The 27,011-nt window shown below is 38.4% G+C and overlaps 1 protein-coding gene across 7 annotated transcripts in view; it reads right to left on the bottom strand.

Moving 5' to 3' along the window:
- The window catches only part of LOC128700052 (RNA-binding protein 25), a 109,911-nt gene that overhangs the window by 65,785 nt on the left and 17,115 nt on the right, over positions 1–27,011 (bottom strand). For 4 of the 7 annotated variants that reach the window (XM_070098790.1, XM_070098791.1, XM_070098793.1 and 1 more), the window contains exons 3-4: positions 17,084–17,125; positions 16,774–16,811 (exon numbers count right to left, since the gene is read on the bottom strand). In XM_070098790.1, coding sequence (XP_069954891.1) covers positions 16,774–16,811; positions 17,084–17,125 — 80 coding nt within the window. The remainder of the gene's footprint in view (positions 1–16,773; positions 16,812–17,083; positions 17,126–27,011) is intronic. The other 3 variants (XM_070098792.1, XM_070098795.1, XM_070098796.1) reach the window with 1 other exon arrangement.

Here is a 27,011-nt window from a genome sequence, read left to right as displayed (position 1 = left end):
CTCAGGAACTTTAACCAACTATGGTTATGGTTGTAAATGACAACTTTTACCTCAAAAACAGACATCGTTAACATTCTTAAAGACAAGCTTGTAAAGATATCTACCCAGATGACAACCAACAAAATCAATAGACAAAACTTCCTGGATAATGTTTGGAAACAAAGCTAAAAGTATTCAAATGAATACAGTGGACCCCTGCCTTACAAACGCATCGCGTTACTTTAAATCTGCCACACGAAGCATTTGAACGCAAAAATTTTGCCTCGCCTCACTATAAAAAACTTGCCTTACGTGATTCGTCCGGGACGCGTCCCACATGTGGCCTCAGCGCCAGTGTTTACAAGCCAGCCAGTGGGGTTGCATTTATGCATACATTCGGTGCATTTCATATTATCCTAGTGTTTTTAGTGCTTGTAACTGCAAAATAAATCACCATGGACCCCAAGAAAGCTTCTAGTGCCATCCCTGTGGTAAAAAGGGCGAGAATTAGTATGGAATTGAAAAAAGAGATTAAGGAAATGTGTGCAAAGTGGGTTGAACTGCAAACCTTTATGGATGAAAATCACCCTGACACAGCTACTGCAAGCTATGTTGGCAACCTGTGTAATGACAATGTTATGGCCCATTTTAGGAAAGTCTTAAAGGAGTGGGAGGTACAGGGCTCTATGGACAGATTTGTTGTGCGACAGAGGTCCAGTGACTCTCAAGCTGGTCCTAGTGGCATTAAAAGAAGAAGGGAAGTAACCCGGGAAAAGGACTTGCTACCTCAAGCCCTAATGGAAGGGGATTCCCCTTCTAAACAATAACTTCCACACTCTCCCCTCCTCCCATCCCATCAATCATCACCAGATCTTCAATAAAGGAAAGTGTCATGTATTCTATTCTTAGTAGAGTAGTAATTGTGCATGTCTTCTTCAGTTTGTGTTTTTTTTGTTTTTTTTTTTTTCAACAAGTCGGCCGTCTCCCACCGAGGCAGGGTGACCCAAAAAAGAAAGAAAATCCCCAAAAAGAAAATACTTTCATCATCATTCAACACTTTCACCACACTCGCACATTATCACTGTTTTTGCAGAGGTGCTCAGAATACAACAGTCTAGAAGCATACACATATAAAGATACACAACATATCCCTCCAAACTGCCAAAATGTATTAAAATTAATATTTCATGTGGTAAAAAATTTTTTTTTTTCATACTTTGGGGTGTCAGGAACGGATTAATTTGATTTCCATTTTTTCTTATGGAGAAAATTAATTCGGTTAACGATAATTTCGGCTTACAATGAGCTCTCAGGAACAGATTAATATCGTTAGGCGGGGGTCCATTGTATATAATTAAATAATGCATGCATCAAATGGCAAGATAAGGTTAAAATTACCATATCTACACCTTGACAGTTGACTAAAATTTAACACACTCATCCAGAAAATGGCTAAGAAAATTTCCACAACAGAGGGCATACCTTAAAAGATATGCTATGTGCCTCAAACATCGCTACTCATGCTATTACTTGCTAATCTATCCTTACCTCACCTATTGGTATACGTGCATGAGTAGATCAAAACGTCAAATACATATACAGTAGGGTCCCACTTATATGGCAGGTTAGGTTCCAGGCTACCGCCGTAAAGCGGAAATCGCCATAAAGTGGAACACCCTTTTTTTCCCCTTATAAATGCATAAAAATACTAGATAACAAGTTTACACTAACATATATTAAATTAGCAATAGAACTAGGCATCAAAAAACAATAAAAAAGTACAATACACACATAGTGCACTCATTACTTACCTTAAAATATTTATAGTCTTAATCTAGGGTGAGACAAGTGGTATTTATTGTAAGAAATCAAGTGTGGTATGTATGGTAGTCAGTCGGGCTACCATACCAGGCCACCCCACCCCCACGTACTATTCTATGATATTTAAGCATCCCAGAGCAATAAAATGCATATACAGTTCACTCACTACTTACATTAAAATATTTGTAGTCTTAATGTAGGGTCAGGAGTGAGTAGACGAGATAAAACGAATAAATGAGAGAGAGAGAGAGAATGAGTACAAGAGAGGGGACAGGTGCAGAGTTATGTAAACAAACCAGGTGAATGTAAGTTTTGTAAACAAACAGTGTACACATCTGGTTTGTGTACAAGTTACATTGTGTACAAGTTGTCTCCACATTGATATGGCAGAATAAATAAAGAACACTCCCATTCTCATGTAACACCATTTTTAGAAGAAATGACGCTCTAAGTGAAACCAATGGAAATAAGTCACTCTGTCTGACATTTTTGGGTTATCCTAGGTTCTCTACACATATGCTGTTATGTATGATAATCTATGTAACTGTATTTGTGTATACCTGAATAAACTTACTTACATACATACCCCCAGACATATTACATACAGTAACCCCCAGTAACACATTTTCTCTTATGTTAGACTAGAGAAAATGTTATTCTTGCCGTCACTTGTACAAGTTATCTGGCTACGACATCTAATATTTATGTTTATTTATTCTATTGTGAGGTGTATTTATCATATTTTTATGTTATGTATCATGTTTATTACATAATTTTGAAAAAAAATCATAGATGGATTAATGAAAATGTGTATATTAACGTAATATACGACATTTAAATGAGACTCGGTAATTATTATTACTATCATTACTAATATGACGTCTCGAGACATAAGACACTGATTTTAATGTGTACCTGCACGCCAGCACAGTATGTAAGTTTATTTAGGTACAGGTATACATAAGTATAATTATCAGAATATGTATAAAATATGAAATAACTTTTAAAAACACTTGAAATTTTGGAGTTTCCAGACATAATGGAGAGACTTAGTGCTTACGGATCTCAAGGAGAATGTAAACAAACTGGGTTGGGCTTGGTGACCGTATTAAAAAGTCAGGTGGGGGGAGCCATATAGCGAGTTTTGGTCATAATTGGAAATGACCATATTAGCAGAACGCCATAAAGCGGGGCCCTACTGTACATGTATGTAACTAATATAACAGATACTCCAGATTACAATCAGCATTCATAGTCGTGCACTTATTACTGCTATATTTCTATCCAAGTAATTAATGCAATTTTAATTAGCCATACAATTTTGCATTACTCTTCATATTAATATTTATGATTTAATTTTATTTATTCTTTTATTAACACATCGGCTGTTTCCCACCAAGGCAGGGTGGCCCAAAAAAGAAAAACTTTCATCTTCATTCACTCCATCACTGTCTTGCCAGAGGCATGCTTTTACTACAGTTATATAACTGCAACATTAACACCCCTCCTTCAGAGTGCAGGCACTGTACTTCCTATCTCCAAGACTCAAGCCCAGCCTGCCGGTTTCCCTGAATCCCTTCATATTACCCTGCTCACACTCCAACAGCACGTCAAGTCCTAAAAACTATTTGTCTCCATTTTGCTCCTATCTAACATGCTCACACATGCTTGCTGGAAGTCCAAGCCCCTCACACACAAAACCTCCTTTACCCCCTCCCTCCAACCTTTCCTAAGCCAACCTCTACCCCGCCTTCCCTCCACTACAGATTTAAACACTCCTGTGAAGGCTTACTCAGCCCTGTAACAACTTCAGACAGTATTACCAGGGCTGGCTCCTCCTCAGGAAAATTAATGAATAGAAAAAGAACAAAAACTGACAAACAAACACTTTATTATTTAGAAAATATAAAATATAAAACACTTAAATATGAAAGATTGATCCTACCTTAAAGAAAATGAAAAATGAAAAATATAAATGATATCTGAATCCAACGCTAATATATATATATATATAAAACTTGGGTGTCTGGTGTTGGTGACACTGCGTGTTATTGAAATCGTAGCCGTTGCCGATGATGGGGGGGTGGGGGTCGCAGGTGTTGGCGACAACCCACCGGCTCGTTCTTCACAGATTTTATAGCCATCAATAATCCGTCCAGATGACAGGAAAGCAGGTTTTTTTTCCACTGCAATGATGAGGGGTTATATCCTGCTGCTTGCATACACAACAGGTAAGTGGATCAGAAATTGGGACGTCTCAGAACGTTAGTCCGTCTCCTTCAATTCTACTCGTTGATTGGCAGGTGTCCCTCTCTGTCATTTCAAGCTGTAAAGAGAGACAGATTACCCACTGCTTAAGAAATCACTCTCCATGATAAGTACAATACCTAAAAGATGTGGTGATTATTAAAACATTTAACCTATCAAGACTGAAAGGACTAAGTTAATTATTGGTCAAAAGTAAAGCTTTCCACTAAAATATGATCAGGCGTGTACTTACAGTAGTGTTGGGAGCTGTGAGTCGAGTGATTTACTGTTTGACCGGAGCCCCACACATCACCTTTCGGGGGGGGGGGATAGCGGGAGCTAGACTGACCCTACCTTAACAAGCAGCCGGCAATCAAACTATCACTTTCGGGGAGGGGGAAAAAGGGGGGGAATAGCAGGAGCTGGACTTACCCTACCTTAACAAGTAGCTGGCAATGAAACTATTGTTACTATATACTCCCTCACTACTCCTATCTATTGAACTTTTCCCTCACAACTCTTGAAGTCATTCGATTTTGTTCCATCCTCTCTACATGTCTGAACCACCTCAACAACCCTCCTCAGCCCTCTGGATAATAGTTTTGGTAATCCCGCACCTCCTCCTAATTTACGAGCTACTAATTCTCTGCATTATATTCACACCACACATTGCCCTCAGACACATCATCTGCACTGCTTCCAGCCTTCTCCCATGCTTCGCACTCATATAAGAACGTTGGTATAACTACACTCTCAAACATTCCCCTTTTTGCTTCCATGGACAAAGTTCTTTGTGGCATATCTGAAGTTCACTCGCAACTCAGATTTTGGCTTGCAACCCAAAGCAAAAAATCAACCAAGCGACGGCTCGTACTCAGAAAACTCGTATGTCAAGGTATCACTGTATATATAAAAAGCCAGAAGCAGCAGGCATGACCTCACTGGCTGGTGTCACTTAATTGCACGTAATATCTAGGTTGGGCAGCAATTGGCTTGTCAAGACTGGAAATTCAACAGCTACTGTATTTCTGTGGCATGATGATGTGACCTAGCAGCTTCTAACACTTACATCAGCACAGTTATCTCAAATTTCTAGCTTAGATTCTCCTTATTTCATGAGATGGCACTGTCTGGGTCATCACAGCTACATGCACATTCATGTTCATGTAATGTATTCTTAGCTCCAGAAATCTCACTGTCTTGCCTATACATAGTTTACTTACCACAACCTTTCCCCCTCCCACAAGGTATACCTTTGATGAGTTCCACGAGTTTTTCTACTCCCAGAGCCAGGCTCGTCTGGTGTTTCCCTGGTCAACCAGGCTGTTGCTGCTAATGGTCCACTGCCCCACATATCCATCACAGCCTGGTTCATCTAGCAATTGGCAAAGATACTTCTCCAGTTTTCTCTTTAAGATTGCTACACTTGCCCCAGCAGTGTTTCTGATATGAGCTTCTGCATTGGTAAGCAAGTTGTCAATCTGTTAACATTTTACCAAGCCTTTACAAGAGGTTGAAAAGTAGCTACTTTAAACTGGCTACTTGGCACTGCCAGGAATACATTCAATGCTACATTGCTAACAAGTAGAACAATATTCCAGGCAGATGCTTCCCCTGTTCTCTCTCTTCATCCTGGTGAGAATAGGTGTTGACCGCTTTCTTCACAGAGCAATAATGTAAAGAGGGAAGTGTGTAAGGTGCTCACATTCATCTTCAAGGAACTGTGGTTTGTATATTCTACAAGCTTCGAGAAGAAATTCTAACACCCTATTAGTTCTATCATGGTAGTAAAAATATAGTGCCATTTTTGTATGCTGCCTTCACACTATGTAAGTTTCTCTATGCCTATGTGGAGTAGCATGTCAAGGAATTTTAACTGGTTATCTTTCTCTTTCTTCTTTGATGTACCTGTGACTGGTTTCTAGCATTTTCCTACTCCACAGCTCAGCCTGGGGCCAGACTTTTCTAGTACTTGCCTAGTCAACCATGTAGTTCCTGTAGACAGCCTGCTGGCCCACATATAAATCAAAGTCTAGTTAATCCAGTACTTAGTGGAGGTAGTGACCCAGTTTCTTGAAATCTTTGACACTCAATCCTGTGGTATTTTTGATATATGCTGACAGTATGATGGATAGTCCTGGTACAAAGGTGTTCATAATGTTTTAGTATTGTGACAATAGTTCCTTACCTCTTACTAGGTTTATTTTGCATTTCCTCTCATATCTCGTACTTCAGTATACCATTATGATAGTGTGTAGGTTTGGGACTAGGCCCTCCTGTATTTGCCATGTATATATCATTTTCCTCTCCTAAACTCCAGAGTACATATTCACCACTTCCAGGTTTTTCCAGTAGGTTTAAATGTTTTATTGGCTCTGTACTGGCAATAAATGTTCTCTATGTTTGTTACAGCACAATATGTTGTATATCCTGCCCTGAATGGTGCCATAAATTTATACTAAACAGTATTTAATAGATGATAGAGCACAAGTGATTTCAATAGTTATCATCATTGGCAATTCTATTCTTGCTTTTTAAAGTTCCCAGTTACAAGTCGGCCGTCTCCCACCGAGGCAGGGTGACCCAAAACGAAGAAATCCCCAAAAAGAAAATACTTTCATCATCATTCAACACTTTCACCTCACTCACACATAATCACTGTTTTTGCAGAGGTACTCAGAATACAACAGTTTAAAAGCATATACGTATAAAGATACACAACATATCCCTCCAAACTGCCAATATCCAAAACCCCTCCTTTAAGGTGCAGGCATTGTACAGTGGACCCCCGCATAACGATTACCTCCGAATGCGACCAATTATGTAAGTGTATTTATGTAAGTGCGTTTGTACGTGTATGTTTGGGGGTCTGAAATGGACTAATCTACTTCACAATATTTCTTATGGGAACAAATTCGGTCAGTACTGGCACCTGAACATACTTCTGGAGTGAAAAAATATCGTTAACCGGGGGTCCACTGTACTTCCCATTTCCATAACCGGTTTCCCTGAATCCCTTCACTAAATATTACCCTGCTCACACTCCAACAGCTTGTCAGGTCCCAAACACCATTCGTCTCCATTCATCCCTATCTAACACGCTCACGCACGCTTGCTGGAAGTCCAAGCCCCTCGCCCACAAAACCTCTTTCACCCCCTCCCTCCAACCTTTTCGAGGACAACCCCTACCCCGCCTTCCTTTCCCTACAGATTTATATGCTCTCCATGTCATTCTACTTTGATCCATTCTAAATGACCAAACCACCTCAACAACCCCTCTTCAGCCCTCTGACTAATACTTTTATTAATTCCACGTCTTCTCCTAATTTCCACACTCCAAATTTTCTGCATAATATTTACACCACACATTGCCCTTAGACAGGACATCTCCACTGCCTACAACCACCTCACTGCAGCATTAACAACCCAGCTTCACACCCATATAAGTGTGTTGGTACTACTATACTTTCATACATTCCCTTCTTTGCCTCCACAGATAACTTTTTTGTCTCCACATACATTTCAACGCACCACTCACCTTTTTTCCTTCATCAATTCTATGATTAACCTCATCATTCATAAATCCATCCGCTGACATGTCAACTCCCAAATATCTGAAAAAATTCACTTCTTCCATACTCCTCCTCCCCAATTTGATATCCAATTTTTCTTTATCTAAATCATTTGATACCCTCATCACCTTACTCTTTTCTATGTTCACTTTCAACTTTCTACCTTTACACACACTCCCAAACTCGTCCACTAACCTTTGCAACTTTACTTTAGAATCTCCCATAAGAACAGTATCATCAGCAATTCCCATTTTGTATTTGATTCCCCGTAATTTAATCCCACCCCTCTCCCGAACACCTTAGCATTTACTTCTTTTACAACCCCATCTATAAATACATTAAACAACAATGGTGACATTACACATCCCTGTCTAAGACCTACTGTTACTGGGAAGTAGTCTCCCTCTCTTCTACACACCCTAACCTGAGCCTCACTATCCTCATAAAAACTCTCTACAGCATTTAGTAACTTGCCACTAATTCCATATACAGTGGACCCCCGCCTTACAATATTAATCCGTTCCTGAGAGCTCATCGTAAGCCGAAATTATCGTTAGCCAAATTAATTTTCCCTTAAGAAATAATAGAAATCAAATTAATCCGTTCCTGACACCCCAAAGTATGAAAAAAACAAATTTTTACCACATATGAAATATTAATTTTAATACACACAAACTGAAGAAGACATGCACAACTACTACTCTACTAAGAATAGAATACATGACATTACCTTTATTCAAGATCTGGTGATGATTGATGGAATGGGAGGAGGGGAGAGTGTGGAAGTTATTGTTTAGAAGGGGAATCCCCTTCCATTAGGACTTGAGGTAGCAAGTCCTTTTCCGGGGTTACTTCCCTTCTAATTTTAATGCCACTAGGATCAGCTTGAGAGTCACTGGACCTCTGTCGCACAACAAATCTGTCCAAAGAGCTCTGTACCTCCCGTTTCTTTAAGACTTTCCTAAAATGGGCCATAACATTGTCACTGCACAGGTTGCCAACACGGCTTGCTGTAGCTGTGTCAGGGTGATTTTCATCAGTAAAAGTTTGCAGTTCAACCCACTTTGCACACATTTCCTTAATCTCTCTTTTCAATTCCATACTAATTCTTGCCCTTTTTACCACATGGATGGCACTAGAAGCTTTCTTGGGGTCCATGGTGATTTATTTTGCAGTTACAAGCACTAAAAACACTGGGATAATGTGAAATGTGCCGAATGTATGAGTAGATGCGACCGCACTGGCGAGATTGTAAACACTGGCGCTGAGGTGACACGTGGGACGCGTCCCGGACGAATCACGTAAGGTGAGTTTTTTATCGTGAGGCGAGGCAAAATTTTTGCATTCAAATGCTTCGTATGGCAGATTTAACATAACGCGATGCGTTCATAAGGTGGGGGTCCACTGTACTTGCAACGTCTACCCATTGCTCCCCTATCCACTCTCTCAAATACCTTTTCTAAATCCATAAATGCAATAAAAACTTCCCTACCTTTATCTAAATACTGTTCACATATATGCTTCAATGTAAACACTTTATCTACACATTCCCTACCCACTCTAAAACCTCCTTGCTCATCCGCAATCCTACATTCTGTCTTACCTCTAATTCTTTCAATAATAACCCTACCATACGCTTTTCCTGGTATACTCAGTGAACTTGTTCCTCTATAATTTTTACAATCTCTTTTGTCCCCCTTTCCTTTATATAAAGGGGTTATACATGCTCTCTGCCAATCCCTAGGTACCTTCCCCTCTTTCATACATTAAACAAAAATACCAACCACTCCAACACTATATCCCCCCCTGCTTTTAACATTTCTGTCATGATCCCGTCAGTTCCAGCTGCTTTACCCCCTTTCATTCTACGTAATGCCTCACGCACCTTCCCCACACTCACATCCTGCTCTTCTTCACTCCTAAATGATGGTATACCTCTCTGGCCAGTGCATGAAATTACCGCCTCCCATTCTTCGTCGACACTTAAAAGTTCCTCAAAATATTCTCGCCATCTACCTAATACCTCCATCTCATCTACTAACTCCCCTACTCTGTTTTTAACTAACAAATCCATTTGTTCCCTAGGCTTTCTCAACTTAACTCACTCCAAATTTTCTTATTTTCATTAAAATTTCTTGACGGTGCCTCTCCCACTCTATCATCTGCTCTCCTTTTGCACTCTCTCACTACTCTCTTCACCTTTCTTTTACTCTCCATATACTCTACTCTTCTGCACTTCTGCTTTGTAAAAACCTCTCATAAGCTACCTTTTTCTCTTTTATCACACCCTTTACTTCATTCCCATTATCCTCCATAATTTTTCTTTTTTAACTTTTCCAACATCTGCCATACTGTGTTCTCTAAGCAGAAGGTCAGCTGATATTATTACAACTAGGCCCTTCACACATTCCATTCATTCTATTTTTTTTTTTTTAATATAAAGCCTCTTTTGAGTTCCAATTTTTTTCCATATTTGAACAGTTGCAGATCCCAAGGTAAACTCCATGGATAACAACCAATAATCTCTCAGTCAGTATTGACAGCACGACCTCCTACAGTGTTTGCAAACAAAGCTTAAGATATCCAATTAAACACAAAGATAAATAATACATGCACTGAAAGAGAAAACGAGAGAAAATTCTTAGGTATACACCTTGAAAGCAATTTAAAATTCAAAACACATCCAGCACATATTTAGGTTGTCTCCAAAAGAGTGAGCATCCTTTCTAAAATATAATACTATATACCTCAAACATCAATACCCATTTCTTTACTACTCTCTAGTCTTATCTCAATGGTATTTGTGCCAGTGGAACTACAACAGTAATACTTTTATTTAATTATCACACTGGCCGATTCCCACCAAGGCAGGGTGGCCCGAAAAAGAAAAACATTCACCAATATTCACTCCATCACTGTCTTGCCAGAAGGGTGCTTTACACTACAGTTTTTAAACTGCAACATTAACACCCCTCCTTCAGAGTGCAGGCACTGTACTTCCCATCTCCAGGACTCAAGTCCGGCCTGCCGGTTTCCCTGAACCCCTTCATAAATGTTACTTTGCTCACACTCCAACAGCACGTCAAGTATTAAAAACCATTTGTCTCCATTCACTCCTAACACGCTCACGCATGCCTGCTGGAAGTCCAAGCCCCTCGCACACAAAACCTCCTTTACCCCCTCTCTCCAACCTTTCCTAGGCCAACCCCTACCCCGCCTTCCTTCCACTACAGACTGATACACTCTTGAAGTCATTCTGTTTCGCTCCATTCTCTCTACATGTCCGAACCACCTCAACAACCCTTCCTCAGCCCTCTGGACAACAGTTTTGGTAATCCCGCACCTCCCCCTAACTTCCAAACTACGAATTTTCTGCATTATATTCACACCACACATTGCCCTCAGACATGACATCTCCACTGCCTCCAGCCTTCTCCTCGCTGCAACATTCATCACCCATGCTTCACACCCATATAAGAGTGTTGGTAAAACTATACTCTCATACATTCCCCTCTTTGCCTCCAAGGACAAAGTTCTTTGTCTCCACAGACTCCTAAGTGCACCACTCACTCTTTTCCCCTCATCAATTCTATGATTCACCTCATCTTTCATAGACCCATCCGCTGACACGTCCACTCCCAAATATCTGAATACATTCACCTCCTCCATACTCTCTCCCTCCAATCTGATATTCAATCTTTCATCACCTAATCTTTTTGTTATCCTCATAACCTTACTCTTTCCTGTATTCACCTTTAATTTTCTTCTTTTGCACACCCTACCAAATTCATCCACCAATCTCTGCAACTTCTCTTCAGAATCTCCCAAGATTCTAAAACCAAGTGTGTGTTGTCTGAATTCCAGATAACGCATGCTTACTGGTGTAGATTCCAGATAACATCCACACATACTAGCATAAATAGTCATCCGCCACATAACGACGTTTCAGTCAACGAGGGACCACATATACGACGATGGTATAAACAAACCTACTATGCTGTCAGTCATATAAAAGTATATCACATATAATTATGTACAGTACATACTTGATAATGATAATAAACAATTATATTACTGGTTTTTGTATTTACTATATTGTACTTTTTATACAGTTATTCTAGAGTGTATGCATTCTACTTATAAAAAAAGTTTACTGCAAAACAGTATGGGGCGTTATGCCAGTAGCAGCCTCATACATCTCGTGTTTGCTGCATTTCTTTATGGCATCATTTTCCCTTGTGCTCGATTTAATCTTCGTGTTGTTTTGTTCATCATGGCCCCTAAACATACAAAATCCACTGCTAATGTTGCCATAGCTGAAGAAGAGTCAAGAGAAAAGGAAACTGCAGGAGAGGAAAAAGAACCCCAAAGGAAATTCATGGTGAAGGGTTTAGCAGAAGATTTTGCACACCTCAACAAGCTCCTTAAAAAGTTTGAAAATATGGACCCCAACACCAAAAGGTTTTCATTAATAGAGGAATGCTCATGGTGCATTATCTGCTGACGATTCACTTCTCAAAACACATATACCAGTCGTTAAGCAATCCCTGACTATACTATATACAATGTGTATGCAAGACAGTCAATACGAATGTAAACCCAGCTTTACAGCTCCTAGAAAGCTGCAACAGAATGCATACACACAACACTAAAAACAAATACACCTCTTCAATGCCACGTGTTCGACTCAACTAGTCGAACCTCAATGTACATAATAGGTCCCAAAATCAGGAAGAACGACCAACCAAAAGTTTCTATATGTTCCCCCATCTGCCAACAACTTCAAAATACAGTATTTGTTAAAAAGTTCTTTCCTCCACTACTTTATGTGATCAATAATAATCTAATAAAAACATCAAACATATCTACTGCAACAAGCCTTTTGTTTTGTCCAGTTTTCATACTTGTGCACTTAGTCTTCACTATTTTTCTACCCCAATAAAAAATTCTATTTTATTATCCCTTCATTTAAAGTGTTTTAATAATCAAAGTTTTGTAACTTAGGTTGACTATTGTACCCTATGGTACTTAATTATCTCACCTTGTCTTCATACAACTTAATTATGTTACACTGAGCAGTTACATAACCTAACAGACTGTTCTATCATTTAACTTTAAGGTGTGTGTAATATTAAGTCTGCCTAAAATTTATTGCATAACTGCGGGCCATCCCAGGTTTGATAACCTGTTATAAAAGTGTATCATCTTGGAAAATAAACTTGTTCGTTTCAGGTGACTTTCATGACGAAACAAATCCGTGGCAAGCATTTTCATCCATATCTGCTATGAGAGGAAGGTAAATAGTAAAGGAGTCAGGACTGTGCACTTTGTGGTGCTAAGCTTTTTATTTTTGCAAAGGTTAGATTTTTTTGTTTTGTTTGCTACTAAAACTAACTACTCTTCATTCTATTCATCAGAAAATGTAATATCCATTTACTTATCTTTCACTTTATACCGACTGACTCCATTTTATGTGCTACCACTCCAAGTGTACCATCAAATGTATAAGTAAAATCCATGTAGACCACATCAGCATTTGGATTTTCTGAAGCCTCAATCTTACTGTAATGGTTCAACAGTTATGACAAACATGATCTTTCTGCTCTAAATCCATGTTGGTTTGGATTGTGCAGGATCATGTTTTTTCTATAAAATTTGTAATTTAGCATCACATAACCTTTTGCAAAGATTTTGATGATGCAAGATGTTAGTGCAGACCTATGTCTGCACTTTCTAAGTTTTCTGATATTTCATCTAGATCTAAGTTCTGTCTCCAAAGAAGACCAAGTGCTCGTGATAGTGGTATTTTGCACTTCTTTATTAATAAGGAACTTCACGTCATATACGTGATTTGTAGGGTAGTCCATAGTACATGATTAAAAATATTTTGTATTCATCACTAGTTTCATTTAGTGGATTGCTCAGCAGCAATTCATACCGGTTTTTTTTTTTTTAAAGTTTTCCTTATTTCTCTCACTGTCAGTGTATGAACCTCCTTTGAGTATTTGGCCAATTCTACAGGGAACTCTCACTGGTATTTCATACATGTATAGAAATATTAGAGGGTTTCTTGAAATTTCTTTTATGCTTCTTCTGTTTGGTCCATATGAATGTAAGTTTCTACTCTATAAAAGTTCAATACTCATATTTTCTTTCACTTTAATACTCATTGTATTTAACTTTTCCATGCACTGGTGTGCATTTAGGGAGTTCAGAATTGTTTCCCAGGAATGTTTAATAGTTATTTCTTTATTTTGTTTGTCAATTTTCATATGAATTAAATTTACTAGATATCCCTTCTCAATGACTATTTCTGGAGTTCTCCATGCCTGACTTTATACTTGCCTCTCTACGAGGTTGTGATCCTAGAATATAGCATCTGATATTATGTTTCTGATTATTTCCTAATTGTTCTTGAAGATCAAGCCAAGTTTGTTTTCATTTCTAGTGGGTTCTGTTATATGACAGTTTATGGCAAACTTTCCAGAGCCTGTTAGCTCTCTGGTAAGTACAGTGGACCCTCAGTTATTGACCGTAATCTGTTCCAGAAGGTCGGCCTAAATCCGAAAAGGCCGAAAACCGAAATAATATTTCCCATAAGAATTAATGTAAATCCAATTAATTCGTTTCACATACCCAAAAATATTAACAAAAAATATATTAACAAATAATACATTAAACTGCATGTTTATATGCTATATTTATATGTTATATACTATGTAACTTGTTTCTTAAATAATTCTGAAGAAAATATCATAAGATGGATTAATGAAAATATCTATATTAACCTAAAATAAGACATTTAATGTGCCCAAGAGTGATTATTATTAAAAAAAACATCGCATATAAACATTGCATGTTTTTATATACTGTGTAACATGTTTCTCTGGGCCCATGGTGGCTTATTTTGCAGTCGCACTCAATAAACAATCACAAAAACAATGGATTATAACGAAATGTGTGGCGTGCGGAAGTGTCCCATACGGCTGATTTTGGAGTTGCTGGCCGAAATCTAGGATAGAATTTCGGCCAAATAAGCAGCCGAAATCCAATTTGGCCGATATCCAGAACGGCTGATATCCGAGGGTCCACTGTATCTGTTGGGCTAAAATGCTTCTAGGCATTATTTCTAGAGCAACGTTATTTACCAACTTCCATTTCACATTTGGAGGGTTGAAATCTGCAAGATAATTGTGTAGGTTTTTCAAGGTAATTATCTAAGCTTCATTATCAGTTCTGTGAATTCCTCAGTTGTTGCTAAGGAATATACGAAGATAATTACTAGATTCTTGTTTTCCACTTTAATACCTAGTACTTCTAATGTATTCTACTGTATGATTTGACGAGTTAAACAATTCTGTGCAACAAAATGAGTCATTCACATTGAATCTTACTCCTTCCTGGGACATTTATTTTTGCACATCTATAAATATTGCAATTAATGATAAAAATTAACTTTATTCAAAGCAAAAAACATAGGAAAAAATAGGGTTATGCTCCTTGGAGCTCCTAAAACAAATAGTTTTTAAAATAGGCTAATAATTCATAAGAATTTTACCTTCAAGTTACTGCTGCTTTTAATGCAAGTGTGTGGAGATGGTTAACATGGCCCTGTACAATATCTGAAAAAAAAAAGGTTCAGTAGGCAGTATCAGCCACCACTACTGCCGCCTACCATTTCTAAGGCTTAATAGGTTGCTGAGTTTGCTGGGTTTGTATTCCTTCCACGGAAACTGGGAAGCACAACTCAACACGACAGTACTACCATCACCACCTAGCATTTCATAGAAACCAGGTAGACCTTATAACATCATAAGCTGTGGAGGCCCTCAAAAGCTTAAACAACAGCAACAGCTATGCAAGAGTAAAGATCATGCCTTCACTACACCAAATTTCTTGTTTAATAACTTTTTTCACATTATTATCAATCACCAATGTATTCAACAATTGTATAAATATAGCTAAGGTAGGTAAATGACAGTGAAAGGTATGTAAAAATGTAATTACAGTGTGGGTTACCAGCCATGCATGCCTCTCACCTCTGCAGCTTAAGGTAAACCTAATACATGTATGTACCTCAATTTTCTTATATATCATCTGAGATTCATGATTAATTTTCTTCTTGACACCTCCAGCATTACTAATATTCCTTTTAGGTGCATTAGTTAATATCCAAGAGACATGATAGGATAATGATTATATCCAAAACTGTTTGATAAACACACCAGACAGGTCACGCCATGCTTATACGTAGAAGCCACTGCTAGTGCAATGATGGGGCTCGATGCTGGGCCTCTCCTAAAAAGCAATGGGTTTGCCCACCACAGCACAGATACCCAGGGTTTTGTGCGTTACTCTGAAGCATTTCACAAATTACAGCATTAGTGTTCAGTTTTCAGCACAAATCAAATTATAGTATTGTATATAGCTGTTTTTCAATCATGTTGCTGAATATGCATTTTTCAGGATCTCTGCACCAACTAGGCCTACAAACAACTTTTACTTTTAACTATCAACTCATTTCTACCCTAAGAAAAAAGTTCTTGCTTATTAATAAGCATTCCTCTACTGAAGGAATCATGTAACAGGTGTGCAGGAACTTCTATGGTATGTCACTACCAGACAAGCTGCACTAAAGTTAAAATTCACTGCACTCAAGATGATGAAAAAGCAACAGCAGCAACATTACTATAATCTGAGTGACATGCACAAAAAATGTACAAATACAAATAGTAAAAAAAAAAAATAATAAAAAAAATGAAGAGTAAAGTATAAATGCATGTACAATTTAAAGAGATTAGTATCCAAACAAGAATCACACTAACATGCTGCATTTACAATGATGCTGTAATGTGTAAAACTTTACAGTGGTAAGAAGACATAACATTCAGTTAGTCTCTCAACTGAAAATATAAATACTACTTGAAACACAAACAGCTGAGATACTAGAGGACTAGAAAAGAGAAAAAGTTAATTTATATATTCATATTTTGAATAGTACTAATGGAGAAAAGCAAGGAAGGAAGCACAAAGTGGTTATAAGCAGGAGAACTTCTTCAAGAATAATCTGCCGAGACCATCTTTGCACAGCACAGATGGCACTACAGCAGCTAAAGAACACTAAAAATACACTTATTAGCAACAGTGTACATACCTGTGATATAGGGATGCCAACTGCTGGCACAATATTGGCTGGAAAATAATTAAAGTACTTTAGTCAATCAAAAATATTTAATTAAGCCCTAGTCCAAGCTTTAATACCGTAGAAAGAGCTTATATCTGCTAGCTTTCCCAATGGGTCCCTGAAACACATCCCTCCTTTAACAATATATAATTACAAATGCACAAAGATTACCTCCACCAGGTCATGACCAATGTTAAACCTTCTTTTAATACAACTGTTTGATGGAAGCCAGTCAGATGGAGGTGTATATTTCACTAAACTGGCTTGGCTTTTGGCTTACCAAGAGACGATAAATGGTGCACATCAATGGTAACTGGTCCTCCTGAAAGAGAGTGAAAAGTGGCATGCCACAAGGGTCCTTCTCGGAATCAATTCTTCATAACTAATGCAGGTATGACAAAACTTTATTGTCAGACTAAGCAGCAAAAACAAATTTTCACAACGATAGTCACATAAAATATGTTATATTTAAGTGAAATTCATCTCTCTCTATTCAAGATGGTGAACATTTGTTTTAAGTTAATTATAAAATGGATCAAGAAACCCATGAATATGAAAATCAAAAAATTTGAAGACAGTAAACTAAAAGTGCCAATATTTACAGTGCTTCATACAGTATATTCAAAGAAATTACCAATTAGCATAAATTCAAATCCAGTACTGCATAGACTACGTACCACACACACAAAAAAAAGCAATGGATATCCTATTTTCAAGAATATTTGTAAAGCATCAAGTAATAGCTATACACACAACAGTGACCAAGCATTATACAAAACAATGACCAAACATACACAACACTGACCAGACAAAAATAAAATTTTAAACAGCAAAACCTGAAGTGTCCCTTTTTGTCATTGCAACAAATATTGTCTATGTATAACTAACTTATCATAAATACTGATTCTTCAACAAGAAATGTTAACAGATTAAAACAGAAATTTGAATGCAAACCAGGGAACTTTAATCAAATTTATCTTCCCTTCAAAATTTTAGGTAGTCCTGAAAAACTTAATATATTAATTCTTATTTTTATAGAATATGTTTAACTGAGATTCCAATAATTACAGAAGAGAAAGATTAAGTAAGCAAACTATTGAAATAGCAATACAGCCTCTCCTCACTTAGCGACATAATCGTTTACTGACGACTTGGACTTACGACAGGCTCTTTGACCAGTATGCATACCAAAATAATGTATATTAGAGCTGATTTCCTCTATTCTTTTTATTACAATATACAGTACACTACTGTATAAACATTTAAAAATATGCTAAAAATGTTGTAAATGGTGTAAGGGTGACATTAAAGCAATATCAAAGACTGTCGACACAAATCCTCTACCATTATAGTATACTTCTCGTTTAGCAACGAATTCATTTACCAACGCAGTCTTAGGAACGGAACTCTGTCGTTAAGTGAGGAGAGGCTGTACACTGATCAACAGATTTCTTTTTTTCCAAAATTTAAAGTCATAATGTAATTTATAAAATGATAGTGTAAGTAGTGTCATGAAAAGCCAAAGAAAACCATGCTAATGTTTATTTACAATGCCAAAAGAGAGGGACAAATATGGCTAGCCACAAGACAACAAATTTAACAGTACTTGCACAAAATTAAAAGAATTTCAAACACCAATAAAGTATCTTGAGAGAAACCAATTTCCATCCTGCAAGAAAAATTGTCATTGTGATCTAGGTACAGTATATAACACAGTAATATATCAACGATAAGTGTTAACTCTTTGTTAATATATAAAACCATATACAGAATGAATCATTAATGTTTATGTCAGGTGACATATGACCTGGTAAGAAAAAGTTCAGTTTTTAAAACAAGAACAAACAAGTGTTATGTAAATGAAAGGTTAATTAAATGTTCCTACTTCAAATGAATGCAACTACGTACAATAGTTATGTTGACAGCCAGAACACACTATCACACTGATCAGTTAATTGCTTAGTCAAGTTTGCCAGGGAAATATGGGTGATCTCCAGCTCTTGGTCCTTTGTCTTAACTTTGAATGACCTGAATGAGCACTGTCATATCTATTTTTAAGCCCATATAAGGAGCTTGTTTTCACCGTGTCAGTGCTCATCTTACTCCACTTCACCACTTTTACACTGAAGAAACACTTAAAAGACCCCTGTGGTTCATTTGGTGAAATTTCCTATGTCCCTTTTTCTTGTTCATTCTATCCTTGTCTACCCATTCTCTGCCTGTAATATTTTATGTACTTAATATATGTATCATATCTCCTTTTTATCTTTCCACCAGAAACATAAGGTCCAATTCACAAATTCTTTCTTCTCCTCTCATTTCCCTCAGCTCAGGCACCAGTTTTGATGCTCCCCTTTGTACTCAATCAAGCTTCGATTTATGTTGTATTAGGTGAGGGTTTCACACAAGTGTCGTATAACCTAGAATGGGTCCTATACAAGGTATGTGTCTTTTCAAAGTTTTTCTAGGCTCCCAAGTTCCACTCTAATGCTTGCAAGCTTATTCTGTGCTGCTGATAATATTCTGCTTATAAGCACTTCAAGAGATGTTTGATGTTTTAGACTTCTTTTCCCAGCTTTATAACTTTGTTTCTCTTAGGGTTAAATTCCACTAATCACTTATCCAACTATTCCTGAAGTCTATCTACATCATCCTGCAGCTTTCTTTCATCCTCTTCAAACTGTATTCTCATTATTTTTGCAGTGCCCACAAATATGTAGATCCCTCCTGTAACCAAATTATTTATAAATACCAGGAATAATATTGGGCCAAACACCGATCCATCAATTTGGTTTGTAGTTCAGGGCTCTGCCTGTCACCTTTTTCTAATACTAGCACTGTACCATATTTGTTATTTTCCAGTTATCTGGCACTTCACCTCTTGATATTCTTGGTGACGTTCCATCTGGTTCCACTGCCTTTGCTGCATCAAGTCCCATTGATGCAACAAGTACATTGATGCAGTTTACACATTATATCTCTGGTACTGCCTGTTGCTCATTTGTGAAAACAAAGATTTCTGTCAAGTTCACTGTGTACCTTAATTTTCTGAGTGTACCTCCTCCTTTCCTCACCGTTACTAGGTGATCCCTTGTCATCTATATCACTGGGTATCAGCTAATTTTGATGCAGCAGAACTGGTGTAAAATTCAGGAATCATTCTATCACTATTTTTTGCCAAATTTGTCTAGAATGGGTTGTATGGCTCCTTTCAAATTTCCTCATTGACTGAGGTGAATTTGTACACCAGATACATGAAAAATTAAAAAAAAAAAAAAAAAAAAAGTTAAAAAATAAATAAAAATTAAAAGAGGAAAAAAGGTCAGGGGTCAATTCATACATACTGTCAGGTTATACTCGAGTACACATGGGTAGTAGTGATACAGTAATTAATAATAAATAATAAAAAATAATAAAGAATTTGTGGTAACTACAGCTAGTGAGAGTATAGGTAATGTAGAGGAAGTTGAAGAAATATGGGGAAAATTTAGAATGTAGAGTTAGTGTGTGCAGCAGAGGTTTGTGGATATGAGAGTGGGTGTGGAAGGGAAGAAGAATGATTGGCAGAATAATGGGGTAGTGTGTGGTAAGAGAAAAAGCTAGCATATGAGAGATTTTTACAAAACAGAAGTGACATAGGGAAGGTGGAGCATGCATGCATGCATATGTGTATATATGTATGGGTATATATGTATGTATGTATGTATATGTATGTATATGTATGTATGTATATGTATGTATATATATATATATATATATATATATATATATATATATATATATATATATATACATATATATATATATATATATATATATATATATATATATACAGTGGACCCCCGCATAGCGACCTTAATCCGTGCAAGAGGGCTGATTGTTATGCGAAATGTTCGGTATGCGAATGAATTTTCCCCATAAGAAATAATGGAAATCAAATTAATTCGTGCAAGACACCCAAAAGTATGAAAAAAAAAATTTTACCACGTGAAATATACATTTTCCTACACACAAAGAGAAGGATACATGCACAATAGTAGAGTAGTACATGCACAATATATATTGTGCATGTACTACTCTACTAAATGAAGAATAAATGACACTTACCTTTATTAAAGATGCAGCAATGACTGATGAGACACTGTGTCCTGGGAGTGCCTTTTCCTCCTGAGTACTGTAGGTCCTGTTTGGCATTTTCTTCCAGAACAGGCCTTATCACACTGTGTATGCCACTACGATTCTTAAATCTCTCAAACCAACCTTTGCTGGCTTTAAATTCACCAATATGAGCACTAGTTCCAGGCACTTTTCCCTGTTCACCTGGGTGTTAGTCGACTGGTGTGGGTTGCATCCTGGGAGACAAGATTAAGGACCCCAATGGAAATAAGTTAGACAGTCTTCGATGACACTGACTTTTTTGGGTTATCCTGGGTGGCAAATCCTCTGGGGTTAATTGTTTCTTGGTATTCTCAATAAGCCACACCAACAACGGTGCTACAGCAGCAGCAGTAGCTGACGGTGGTACAGCAGCAACAGACGATGCTACAGCAGCAACAGACGATGCTACAGCAGCAGCAGACGATGCTACAGCAGCAACAGATGATGCTACAGCAGCAGCAGACGATGCTACAGCAGCAGCAGACGATGCTACAGCAGCAGCAGCAGCAGCTGACGGTGGTACAGCAGCAACAGACGATGCTACAGCAGCAGCAGACGATGCTACAGCAGCAACAGACGATGCTACAGCAGCAACAGACGATGCTACAGCAGCAGCAGATGATGCTACAGCAGCAACAGACGATGCTACAGCAGCAGCAGACGATGCTACAGCAGCAGCAGACGATGCTACAGCAGCAGCAGACGATGCTACAGCAGCAACAGACGATGCTACAGCAGCAGCAGACGATGCTACAGCAGCAGCAGACGATGCTACAGCAGCAGCAGACGATGCTACAGCAGCAGCAGACGATGCTACAGCAGCAGCAGACGATGCTACAGCAGCAGCAGACGGTACTACAGCAGCAGCAGCAGCAGCAGCAGCTGATGGTGGTACAACAGCAGCAGCAGCTGACAGTGCAGCAGCAGCTAACGGTGGTACAGCAGCAGCAGCATCTGTACCACCAATAGTAGCGATGGCTGATTGGGGTTTATTATACAACCTGGCCAGCTCGGAGACACGCACTCCACTTTCATACTTATCAATGATCTTTTTCTTCATCTCTATAGTAATTCTCACCCTTATTGCTGTAGGGTTGGCACTAGAAGCTTTCTTGGGGCCCATGGTCACTTATTTTCCAGAAAAAATCACCAAAAACACTGTAATAATACGAAATGTTCCGATTGTATGCTTGGATGTTACCGCGGAGGCTGGCTGGTAAACATGGCCATCGGCGGAACATGTGAGCGTGGCTCAGGCCGCACATTGGACGCGTCTCGGACGAAGGGCGGTGAGCGGGTTTTTTGGGCGGTATGCGAGGCAAAATTTTTGCAATCAAAGCGTCCGGTATGCGATGCGTACAGTATGCGGGGGTCCACTGTATAGATATATATATATATATTCTTTCATTCAACACACCGGTGTATCCCACCGAGGCGGGGTGGCCCAAAAGGAAAAACGAAAGTTTCTCCTTTTGCATTTAGTAATATATACAGGAGAAGAGGTTACTAGCCCCTTGCTCCCGGCATTTTAGTCGCCTCTTACAACACGCATGGCTTACGGAGGAAGAATTCTGTTCCACTTCCCCATGGAGGTAAGAGGAAATAAACAAGAAGAACTAGAAAGAAAATAGAAGAAAACCCAAAGGGGTGTGTATATATATGCTTGTACATGTATGTGTAGTGTGACCTAAGTGTAAGTAGAAGTAGCAAGACGTACCTGAAATCTTGCATGTGTATGAGACAGAAAAAAAAAAGACACCAGCAATCCTACCATCGTGTAAAACAGTTACAGGCTTCAGTTTTACATTCACTTGGCAGGACGGTAGTACCTCCCTGGGCGGTTGCTGTCTACCAACCTACTACCTAGGATATATATATATATATATATATATATATATATATATATATATATATATATATATATATATAATATATATATATATATATATTATATACAGTGGACCCTCGACCAGCGATGGCATCGATTAACGATAAATCTGACTAGCTATACATTTTATCGCAAAAATTTTGCCTCGATTAGCGCTAAAAAACTCGACCAACACTATTCGTTCCGTCTGAGACGCGTCCACTTCTGCCCAGTGTTTACAAGCCAGCCAGCCACCGCGGTCGCTTCCAAGCATACAATCGGAACATTTCATATTATCACAGCCTTTTTAGTGATTGCACCTGCAAAATAAGTCACCATGGGCCCCAAGAAAGCTTCTAGTGCCAACCCTACAGCAAAAAGGGTGAGAATTACTATGGATATGAAGAAAGAGATCATTGCTAAGTATGAAAGAGGAGTGAGTGTCTCCGAGCTGGCCAGGCTGTACACAAAACCCCAATCAACCATCGCTACTATTGTGGCCAAGAAAACGGCAATCAAGGAAGCTGTTCTTGCCAAAGGTGCAACTATGTTTTCGAAACTGAGATCGCAAGTGATAGATGATGTTGAGAGACTGTTATTGGTATGGATAAACGAAAAACAGATAGCAGGAGATAGCATCTCTCAAGCGATCATATGTGAAAAGGCTAGGAAGTTCCATGACGATTTAATTAGAAAAATGCCAGCAACTAGTGGTGATGCGAGTGAATTTAAGGCCAGCAAAGGTTGGTTTGAGAGATTTAAGAATCGTAGTGGCATACATAGCGTGATAAGGCATGGTGAGGCTGCCAGTTTGGACCAAAAAGCAGCTGAAAAATATGTGCAGGAATCCAAGGAGTATATAGACAGTGAAGGACTGAAACCTGAACAAGTGTTTAATGGTGACACTGACAATGTTGTGAAACACTTTAGGAATGTCATAAAGGAACGGGAGGTACAGGCCTCTATGGGCAGATATGTTGTGCGACAGAGGTCCAGTGACTCTTAAGCTGGTCCTAGTGGCATTAAAAGAAGAAGGGAAGTAACCCCGAAAAAGGACTTGCCACCTCAAGTCCTAATGGAAGGGGATTCTCCTTCTAAACACTAAGACCATCAACACACTCCCCTCTTCCCATCCCATCAATCATCACCAGATCTTCAATAAAGGTAAGTGTCATGTAACTGTGCATGTCTTCTTCAGTTTGTGTGTATTAAAATTAATATTTCATGCGTTAAAAAAAAAATTTCAATACTTTTGGGTGTCTTGCACAGATTAATTTGATTTCCATTATTTCTTATGGGGAAAATTAACTTGACTAACGATTATTTTGACTAACGATGAGCTCTCAGGAACGGATTAATAGCGTTAGTCGAGGGTCCACTGTATATATATATATATATATGTATATATATATATATATATGTATATATATATATATATATATGTATATATATATATATATATATATGTATATATATATATATATATATATGTATATATATATATATATATATGTATATATATGTATATATATATATATATATATATATATCTATATATATATATATATATATATATATATATATATATATATTACATAATATGGTACAGAAGATCCAAGAGATACATTGTTGATATAAAGGTGGCATATACGGTACATGTTGTTACGTGTGTATCACCGATTATAAGGCGAAAATCTCATCCAGCTCCTATATATATATATAAATATATATATATATATATATAAATATATATATATATATATATACTTTATATATATATATATATACTGCAACATATATATATATATATATATATATATATATATCCAAGCCCCTCGCACACAAAACCTCCTTTACCCCCTCCCTCCAACCCTTCCTACACACACTCTTGAAGTCACACACACACACACACACACACACACACACACACACACACACACACACACAGAAAGAGAAAAAAAGAAAGAGAAAGAAAGAGAGAAAGAAAGAGAGAAAGAAAGAAAGAAAGAAAGAAAGAGAGAAAGAAAGAGAAAGAGAGAAAGAAAGAAAGAGAAAGAAAGAGAAAGAGAGAGAGAAAGGGAGAGAAAGAAAGAGAGAGAAAGAAAAGGAAAGAGAGAAAGAGAGAGAGAGAGAGAAAGAACTGTCAAAACTGTCAGTGGTGACAATAAGGCAGGAGGAGGTGCATTTCCCTCTTAAATTGCTTGACCAAGAAAAGGCTGTGGGCCCAGACAAGTTGAGCCCAAGATTGTTGAGAAGATGTGCAGACCAGCTAGCAGCACCTCTAACTCACAAATTTCAGCACTGCCTAGTACAGTGTAAATGGCCCCCTCTATGGAAAGAGGCAAATGTAGTCCCTGTTCACAAAAAGAAGAGCAGAGCAGAAATCAGCAACTACAGACCAGTGTCACTCCTGTCAATCACTGGTAAGATCCTTGAGACAATAATCTCAAGACAAATGACAAGAGTTTTTTGACTACCACTCACTACTTTGTGATCATCAATATGGCTTCAGGAAAGGTTACTCTGCTGCTGATCTGTTGTTAAACCTCTCCACTAAGTGGCACCAGTCACTGGATGAATCCAAAGTCAGCTGTGTGGTAGCACTGGACATTGCTGGCGCTTTCGACCGGGTGTGGCACCAGGGCCTCTTAGCAAAACTTCAAGCACTGGGAATTGCAGGTTCTACGCTATGTCTCCTCAGTGATTACCTTCATGGTAGATCTCTAAGTGTAGTTCTCAATGGAACAGAATCAGCAAGACATCCTATTGGGGCAAGTGTTCCACAAGGAAGCGTGCTGGGTCCATTGTTATGGAATGTCTACTTCAACGACCTTCTTCATCTCATCCCAGAATCACATGCATATGCAGACGACTGTACATTGACATTCACTTATCCAAGAAATGCCAGCTGCTCTAAGCTACATCAATCACCAGCTGAGAGCTATATCAGCTTGGGGAAATAGATGGCAAGTAACATTTGCACCTGAGAAAACGCAAATGATGATCGTCTCTAGGCACCATGACGGTAATGCTGGTGCAGTAGTAAGGATGAATGGGAGGGTGTTGGCACCTGGAGAAGAAGTTGATATCCTTGGGGTGAAATTTGACTCCAAACTAACCATGAAGAACCATGTTGTAAATCTTGCAAACAAGGCAGCCAGGAAGCTTACAGCACTTCGCCGTATCTCGCATCTGCTTGACAGTAGGGGTTGCAAGATCCTGTACGAGGCACAAGTACGCTCACACCTTGAGTATGCTCCACTTTCTTGGTTTGCCTGCCCCCCCTCTCATCTGCGACTGCTTGACAGAGTAGAAAACAGAGCAAGACATCTCATCTCTCGCCTGGGCCCATCCTGGATAGATCAGTCATTTCAGCAGAGCCTTCAACATAGGAGGGATGTGAGTGGCCTTACTGTTATGTACAAGGCCAATATTTTCAAAATACCACACTTGGATCCACTTCGAGGACAGCGTTAAACAAGCTTTTATGCCACAAGACGGGCAGAAAGCAGCAACTTCACTCTGGCTGTACCCTTCTCCAGAACATCACTCCATCTGAGATCATACATACCCAGGATGACTCGAGTATGGAACACATTCGTACAGCATAATGATGGCAACGAGATAAAGTTAGTTGATCAAATGAAAATGCTGGCCCACAGATGGCTCCAACTTCATCCTGTTCCCTACTTGTATGTCTCATATCAATAAAAATGCTTTCAAGTGAGCTGATGTAGGTAACAGCTCTTAGCTTGCCAATAACATTAGGAATCCTTAACCTGTAAATAGCTTGTCAATAAAGCTAGGGATCCTTAACCTTGTCAAACCCTGTGTAAAAAAAAAAAATGATGAGCAAATGAGAATGGGTCAAGTCCCATCAAATTTTGCTAAGAAAAATTTTGAAGTGAGATTAACCCTTTCAGGGTCCGTCCCGTAGATCTACGGCTTTACGTTCAGGGTCCAAACCGTAGATCTACGCCATGAGCTCAGCTCACTCTGATAAACTGTGAGTGGTACATTTGGGCCTAGATATGAGAGAATACATCTATGTGGTATGTGTGCACCACATAAAACAGATCCTGCAGCACACTGTGTATAATGAGAGAAAAAAAATGAAATCATGATTTTTCGATTAAAACAGCAACTTTGCAGTGTTTTTTCATATGTTTTTTATAGTTGTATT

This window comes from Cherax quadricarinatus, chromosome 64, assembly GCF_038502225.1.
Source record: "Cherax quadricarinatus isolate ZL_2023a chromosome 64, ASM3850222v1, whole genome shotgun sequence".
Lineage (NCBI taxonomy): Eukaryota > Metazoa > Arthropoda > Malacostraca > Decapoda > Parastacidae > Cherax > Cherax quadricarinatus.
This window is presented reverse-complemented; position numbering and strand designations above follow the sequence as displayed.